This window comes from Rhea pennata, chromosome 8 (genome assembly GCF_028389875.1).
Source record: "Rhea pennata isolate bPtePen1 chromosome 8, bPtePen1.pri, whole genome shotgun sequence".
In the NCBI taxonomy this organism is placed as follows: Eukaryota; Metazoa; Chordata; class Aves; order Rheiformes; family Rheidae; genus Rhea; species Rhea pennata.
Genome location: NC_084670.1, coordinates 30,955,159 through 30,963,491, shown reverse-complemented (window position 1 = coordinate 30,963,491; position 8,333 = coordinate 30,955,159). Strand labels below are relative to the sequence as shown.

At 37.8% G+C, this 8,333-nt stretch overlaps 1 protein-coding gene across 10 annotated transcripts in view; it reads left to right on the top strand.

The window, feature by feature from the left end:
- RALGPS2 (Ral GEF with PH domain and SH3 binding motif 2) overlaps window positions 1-8,333 on the top strand; it is a 119,176-nt gene that overhangs the window by 88,744 nt on the left and 22,099 nt on the right. For all 10 annotated transcript variants that reach the window (XM_062580924.1, XM_062580928.1, XM_062580927.1 and 7 more), the window contains 5 exons: window positions 993-1,130; window positions 2,069-2,159; window positions 4,803-4,870; window positions 5,501-5,636; window positions 6,670-6,821. In XM_062580924.1, the coding sequence (XP_062436908.1) occupies window positions 993-1,130; window positions 2,069-2,159; window positions 4,803-4,870; window positions 5,501-5,636; window positions 6,670-6,821 (585 nt within the window). The remainder of the gene's footprint in view (window positions 1-992; window positions 1,131-2,068; window positions 2,160-4,802; window positions 4,871-5,500; window positions 5,637-6,669; window positions 6,822-8,333) is intronic.

Sequence of the window (8,333 nt, the reverse complement as noted above, 5' to 3'; positions counted from 1 at the left end):
TTTGGAAATTAATAGAATTCGAATTAAAATGAGCAGTTTATTTGCAGCAATAATATTCAAGGAAGAGAGCTTTCCTCTCTGTTCTCCATATGACAAAAAGACTGGCAGAATAGTAAGACAGCGGTGATGGAAAGAAACAGGTAGAAGACTTGAAGAGGTGAATCTAAGCCTGTGGAATTTTAGCTGTTAAAGCTAATAAAAACAGCAGAATTTGTGCTACAGTTCAGTCTAAATGCACTTTTTGTGTGCATATCACTTCTCATGTTGCTACGAATTGAGTTTTTTTCTCAATTTCTATTTATGTTGACATTACAAAGATTTTTTTTCTGTCTGTTTTTGTTGTGGTTTTTGAAATGTGCTGAGTTGGAGCAATAGGCAACTTCATAAATTTATTAGTATTTATGTATTTTAGCGTTTTATGTTTAATATGCTTCATATTTGTCAAGAGAATGGTGAATTGGTAGTTTGACAGAAGATCAAGATCATGAGCAGCTGTGCATACCCTCATAATTGCTTTTAGATTTAGAAATTGCGATACTGTCAAAGACAAAGTCATATTGCACATGTTTGGTATGATGCATGAGAAAAAGACCCTCTCCATCTCCCGTTCTGATTTGTTGTGTGCAGAACGAAGGGTTTGCACTCAAAAACCTAGCTGGATATGTAACATGGCATCTGCAAATACAGGTAAGACAGGGTTGACAAAATTGAGGGTGAAGTGATTCAAACTGAATCCCAGACAGTGGTGGTATGGTGGTATACTTTCCTGTAAGTCCAGATATAGTTACTGTTTTTCTCTGAAGTGCAGAGGTTCTTGAACATCTTTTAGAGATTATTTTCCAAATACATCAAAAATAACACAGTGAAGTAATGCTGTCATCAATCTCTATGTCCATTAGTCAAGAAAAGAAATAATTCTCCAAAGTACTGTTTTTTTTTTTAATTTTCTGTTAAGTGTGAGACTAAAAAATTCTTCATTCTAATGTTTTCAGGTATTTACCTCTCAGACTTGACATATATTGATTCTGCATACCCATCAACAGGGAGCATTCTGGAAAGTGAGCAAAGAACAAATTTAATGAACAACATACTTCGAATCATCTCAGATTTACAGCAGTCCTGTGAATATGGTAAGCTAGCATGTTGATTTTGTAGTATTGAAGAGTAACTTCTAAAGTGTTAATATTTGTCTTCCATAATACTGTCTTAATAAGGCCTGATCCATTTGTGTGCTGTTACCACCCTCCCTCCACCGCTCTGTCCCCTCAGAGTCTAAAACTTTATTCTGGTATTGTAGGTTGTTGGAGCATCAGTATGAAGAGATAAAATAAAATTTTCCTTTTCTTACAGCTCACCTCTTGCAGTGTTTTCTTTCTGATGAAAATGTGAAATACAATCTTCAAACTTAACAAAAGCTAGTAAATTATAAATTTATATACATTTTATTTTTATAACTATGGTCCTAAAAATAGTATGATTGCTTTTGGAGTATGCTTTTACTGGAGATGGTAAAATACATAAAACTTGTCTATTGCACGTTTATAGTGCTGTTCATAGAAAATTTTTTTCCTTCAGAGGTGGTCTCCCTCACAATCCAATTCCGCTTTCTCTTCTAGTAAAGTTATAAGGTTACATTTTATGGTACAGACTGACCGTTAGCAATGGAATGTGATACTAGCCCTGAATTGTGCTTTCACTAAAAGCAAAATATAATGAAAACTTGGGCCGTGAGGGAAAATCTGCTCTGACACAGTGCTCCAGTTTCCAGGTTTGGATCTTTAGATTGACCAGAGATTCCCGCTTTCTTCTCTTCCACGTGCTGTGATAAGCAGAGCGGCCCAAAGTGTTGTAGCAGCCCTGTGGATGTAGGGAATGTCAGCTCGGTGCATGGTAATGGGTATGAAGGATTTAAAAATAAATAAATATTTCAACATCAGTATGGATTGTAGCTTGTACTTCTGTCTCATGTGGAAAAGGTAAGGGGTCTGGTTCTGTATAAATACATTCCAGAAAATACTTCACTTACCTATGAGTGGTACAGGGCTAATGGATGTAATTTGTTCTCCAGATATTCCTCTGTTGCCTCATGTCCAAAAATATCTGAACTCAGTTCAGTACATAGAAGAGCTACAAAAGTTTGTAGAAGATGACAATTACAAGTAAGTATGAAATGTTGTAACTGACTAATTCTTTAGAAGTAACAAACAACCTGTCACTTTGTTTCCATTTGCAACAAGAGTTTGAATCTCGGGTGCATCTATTGCAACCAGAAAGGTTGTAGCAGGGTCCTATGCTCAGAAAGAATTATTTTCAACATGATAAATGGTGTGTTTCCTTTCTCTTCTACATCTGCATCAAGAACTGGCTTCAGGTATGTTTGGTCTGTTGGATGTACTTAATCTGCAGACCTGAGTGTTTGTTCTGGAAGACTCTCTAGAGAGTAAGATGTGGATCTCATTGTCAGATCTGTTTTGTGTCATTTTTTTTCCATCAGAACAGTGCATCTGTGCATCTGGTCCTAAGGTCTTACCAAGGAGGACTTGGAATTTCTGCTTTCTCAAGTCCTCATTTTAAATTTTTATCCTTTGAGTAAGGTTCACAGGGTGAATCAGATGTAAACGCTTGAATTTGAAAAGCAAAGTGTTGTTTGCCTCCCCTTATAGCACCCCAAACAGAGGGTTCTGCTTCCCGAGTTAGAAGGTTATTATATTTAGGGATTTGGCATTCAGTAAAACCGAGGGCTGGACAAGTCTGATAAGAGACAGGAACAAACCCAGAGGATAGGGAGCTGGCTAAAGCAAATCTGTTGCACATGAGGAAAGTTTCTGTTCCCTGGCTGACTTGCTCAAGGAGGTTCCCACCCATTCCTGTCCTGCCCACCCTGGAAGTTTGTCCCTGCGGGTGTGTTGAATTGGTTGCTTGTGTAGCTGTTTTCTATGGTGGGCGGGGGAGGCACACTGAAGGAACAGATTATCTCTTGTAAAAACAATTTATAAATGGCTTACCATTTAATAGCCGTAATTAGACTTTACTAGATGGCAACAAATAGGCACCCTTCAGTTTGTGTCAAGGGACAGTTAATAAGGGCTCGAACACCTGGCTTCTCCAAGTGTTATAGTCTTTAAGGTGGGTTGGTTGTTCTTTGGAGCACTGTCTCGACATTAGTGTGCAAGCATCTAGTTTTAACTTTTTGCTGAAACGTTCTATAGCCTGCCTTTGGAAGTACTGCTTGCTTATCTCAGAGTAAAGCTCTGTGGTTAAACACTTGATGAAGAAAAATAAAGTAACTTAACTGCAGTGTCTGGTTCTTTGTGGTATGTAGTCTTTATGAATTCCACAATCCACTTTCCTTCATTAGTCGGGACTCTATGGTAGTGGGAGTTGTATCGCTGAAGGAGCTACAGTCAATTTAGCCTATACGACCCCAGTTTTGGTAGCTGGAAAACGGAGACAGTTGCTTATAATGCAATGGCCAGGACTACTATTAAGAGTCTGATTTTACACCTGTGAGTTACACATGTCCCCAGACTGAAATATGGATGGAGGCAGAGTATATTTTGAAAAAACATTATTAGCATTAGAAAACACTTTTTCTCTCATAAGGCATCTGTGAAAAGGCTGAGGTTAGACAACCATCATTGTGACTTGAATTCCTGTTTTCTCTTGCTAAGGAATTATATTTAAGAAAATGAAAGTTTAAAGTTGTCATGAATCTATACTAAACTGGGAATTAGAGGGAGAGGAGCTGTCAAATATTAGGCTTTTTCTTCTAACCATTAAGTAGAAGCTTTTCTAAACTTGCTAATTTCAAAGATTCTAGGTCTGCAGTTTGAGTTACAAGGCACTCGATCTTTTTTTGGCGTTCTCTGGTTATCTCTGTTAGTATTGCAAGGGGATGGATTGCTCACCAATGAAAAGTACTGAACTGTCTTAGAGAAGGCTAGAATGATTGACCCAGTCAAGTTGATCATATATTTTCCAAAATCCCAAAGAAAGATTTTGGTTTTTTTAGACTAGTAATGGCAACGAAAGGTTTGACTGTGCACATTTGTGCACACGCTTTTATTACTTCACAGAAAGTTCAAAATACAAAATACAGTAAATGTAAATATTTTGCCATGTTGCTTGGTCTTTAGCCTTGTTATGCTAGGGTAGAGGTAATTTCAGAGTCCCGTGTAACTGCTGGTGGTCCCTGGGCAGTGTGGCCCCAGCTCATGTGTGGCTGCATGTTCCCCAGAGGCTGGTGCCAATGCAGACCTGTGGCCTCTTCCTTCGCTCCTTCCACAGTGCGACTCTGCCCCGGTTGGTTGGCAGCTCATAGTGAGCTTTTGCTTAGAGAGAGGGGAGGGCAACTGGTGGCTGTTTGGCTGCAACCCTGTATTGCTGCCCATGGCTGCTGGCAGCTGCCTGGTTTCCTGGGGCAGAAGATGCTGTAGTGCTATTCTGTAGCCAGGGTTTGGTTGCAATCTGGTCCTCCCCTAGCATAATATTGCAAGCTTGTCCTGCTCCCTGTGATCCAAAGCAATAGACTTATTTACTGTGCTGTGCCTTAGCATGTGATTTTTCTGAACCCTGGACCCTGCTGCAGCAGTAGTTTTTTTCACTCGAGAAAAAGAATGGTTGGGAATACTAGGTACTAAAGATAGTAACTGTGCAAGTTTTGTATTAACTTCATCATGTTTCTTGCAATTATAGAAACGAGAAGCTTTCAGTTGTAAATCAGAGAACTTTTAGTTTTCAAAAATGTACTCTTGTATCCTTCTCTTTCCTCGTAAAGTAATTTTTAATACTTTTTAATGCAGACTTTCGTTAAAGATAGAACCAGGGACCAGCACCCCACATTCTGCTGCTTCCAGAGAAGATTTAGTAGGTAAATGCTTAATAAATATGAGAAGACTTCAGGTGATCAAATACTTTATTGAGTTGTGAATATGGAAGATACCTGCCTGAGGATAGTAAAGAGTTGGGAATTGTAAACACTGTATACTGGTAATAAAAAATCTAGTGTGTTCTCTAAAGAGATTTTTTTCAAGGAATTGGGTCAGGTGTTTAGGTTCTTGTATGTATTGTTGCACTAGCTTGGTAGGGTCATTTGGAGTGAAGAATTATTAAATACTTATGCTTTACTCTGTCTAGACAGAACAGCTTCATCGAAACCTCATTACAGAATAATATATTTCCAAAGACGTACATTATTTTTGATCTATATCTGAAGTGGTTGAAGATAGGAGTTTCAAAATGCAGAAATCAATAGGACATGTTTAATGTCAATGCGGCTAATGCAGCAAATTTAAGAACTTCTTTTTATCTTGTGCAACAGAAATCAAATACAGTTTTTCTAAATATCCGTATGCATACAGCAGTGAGTTTTAGGGCCACGTGCTGTCTTTTACAATTCGAGTTTAGGAAGTTATTTGTGTAACTCGCCCACAGTTTTCTTAGAAGTAGCTCTGATAGTTACTTCTGAATAAACTTAGAATTATGTCTGTCTTGTTCCTAGGCTCTGAGGTCGGAGCATCTCCACAAAGTGGACGGAAAAATGTTGCAGCTGAAGGAGCCTTGCTGCCACCAACACCCCCTTCACCTAGGAACTTGATACCCCATGGACATAGGAAATGTCATAGTCTGGGATACAAGTCAGCATTTTATTTAATCCTAAACTTTATGATGCGCATTGTGTCGTCTTTCAATATAAAAGCTTTACTTTGAAAAAATAACATTGTTTATACTCAGTTTCACTTAAGGATCAATTTATAATGAGAGAGCAAGCTCAGAAATATAATGGTGAATTTCCCAAATGAAGATAAGTAGTCAAAATAGTTTGTGTGGCTACTGTGATAATAAGTATAGGTCACGAAACACATGTTCTGTGTTTCTGTTTCTGGAATAAACTGTGCATTTCTTACAGTTTGTCTTCCTTGAAATTGCTCAGGTAATGACAAAATGGGTCTTCCTGAAATTTCTCCCATGGATCTCTTCATTGCAGGCTTTAAAACAAAGCTTTCACATAAGAGACTCATATGCTTTCATGTAAGAGTCATTAATGCTGATGTGATCTTACGTAAGCAGCAGAAATTATGGGGTTTTTTTTATTTTCAGTTTTTAAAACTATCACTTATAGCTAAATCCCAGTGCAACTCTTTAATTCTAAAATAGTTGTTTTGCTGGTATTCTTGTCACGAGAGATGTTTTGTAGGTGGTTATATAATTTTGTAAAAATAATGGTATTAGTTCCTCTTTCTAGCTAGGTTTACTTTAATATTTTGTTCGTCATCTCATCAGTCCTCTTGTTGCTTTTTCAAAATGCAAGATTGTCGATATTCTGTAATTCAATTCTTACCTTTTTATTGTATAAGTGTACTTGCTAGCCCCTCATTTTATGAACAGGAATGAAATTCCGAAGCTTAATCATGTAAGTGTTGAGACAAAAAGCCCCTAAGTGTAAGAAGTAATCTTTTTAAATCCTTCTAATTTTCTCTTTGCTCTGAGAATGCAGTTTTGATATTAACAGTTCATGCAGGTAATACAGTTCTTACACTCTTGCTTATGGTGCAAACCATGATTTTGTTTGGGGTTCAGAACACGCTACATGATATCCTTCAGAATATTAAAGCAGCAACTTTTAAAAGGTATCAAAAATAACATAATTTTATCTTTATTTGTTCCTAGTTTCATACATAAAATGAATACGGCCGAATTTAAAAGCGCAACATTCCCCAATGCAGGACCAAGGCACCTGCTGGATGACAGTGTCATGGAACCTCATGCCCCATCCAGAGGGCAGGCAGAAAGCTCCACCCTTTCCAGTGGGATTTCAATAGGTGGGAACTGCAAATATAGTTGTGCAGCAAATGGGCTTTTATTAAATATTGTTGGACAATATTTAATTTACATTACACATTTGGTTATGTGTACTTCTGCTTGGGTAATGCAGCTCATATCTGTCAGTGATAATACTGTGTGTTTTGCGTTGATTCTCTGGCAATTTACTGTGTGAGCCATTTGCCAGTCTTTGCCCCCTGTTTATTTGGCTAGCAAGCCAAACTCAAGCTTGTTTAAAGTTTATAGTGCAATAGTTTAGTGGCATTGCAGTAGTTAAAATATCTGTGGGGATTTTTGGTATAATAATGGATTCAACTGGGCAGACCATGAATTTTGGGAGATGGAGTCTATCTCCATGACCTTAGCAGGGCTGTGCCATGCTATACCAACTGATGGTCTGGCCTGCTGACCAATTCTGGTGTTTTCACATTAGCATTTCAAGTTCCCTCAGGTCAGTGACTAGCTATAGCAAGTAGAGCTCTGGAAACACTGTATAACTGGAGCCAAAAGTGTGTCGGTTGCACAAGGGGGAAAGAATTTTCAGACTGAATGCTTTTTAAACATTTTGGGGTTGGTTTGTTTATATTAACACCTGTTTAACTTTGGGGACTAGGTTATGGATAAAGGAAGCCTGTGTTAAACGTTCCATATGCTCAAACTTTCAGGAATGAGTGGATGCTGTGACTGGAGGCAGGGGGAAATGAGTATGCCGTGCTGTGGATATTCCCCTATCACATAACTAGGAACCTAGCCTCATGCTGTTTGGGTGGCTACAGCCAAGATGTCTGCATACGCACATCTACAAATCCACAGGCACGAAATTCAGCCGCAGTATTCAGCTGCAGTACTAGAGATCTGCATTAAAAAAATACTGAAATGTCACAAGAGATCTTCACCATAGTTTGAAAATTGTTTTTGCCAATTGATGATATACCTAAGATGAAGAAGAAGCCTTTCTGTTATATTGGAGTAGGGAAAAACACAATTCCAATTGCTTTTAAGGCCATGCAAGTAATCTATAATTTTATCAGCAGTAAAGAAAATCACTGTGGCTTGACCCAAGTGGTTTCTAATGTCAAACTGAAAGTTGTATAAAAAATTACTTAATAGAAAGAGTTTAAACTACATAAGATGTGTTATTAATTTTAACCTGAAGACCTACTTGAGGTTGTCAAGTGAAAAAAATATTGAGTACATACTTAAGAAGAATTTAAGAAGGTGATATATTTTTAAAGTACTGAATGAATGAAATATTTCCAGTTGAGGTGATAGTCAAATAGTGTACTTAATGTTTCAGCAGAAATTGGCTAGGCACCTAACTACTTCTAAGTTAAAAACGGCTTGTTTCACCTCTGTTTTGTTTTGGAGGGAGGGTTGTATACTTCCTTGCTTTTTTAGGAAAGGTGCTTTTGTGTGTCAGAGCTTTTGTTGTGAAAAAGCCTTTTAGAAACATTTAGAATCTAAAAAGATCCCTTTATATGTTCTTTATAGATGTTAAAGCAGCACAGGAC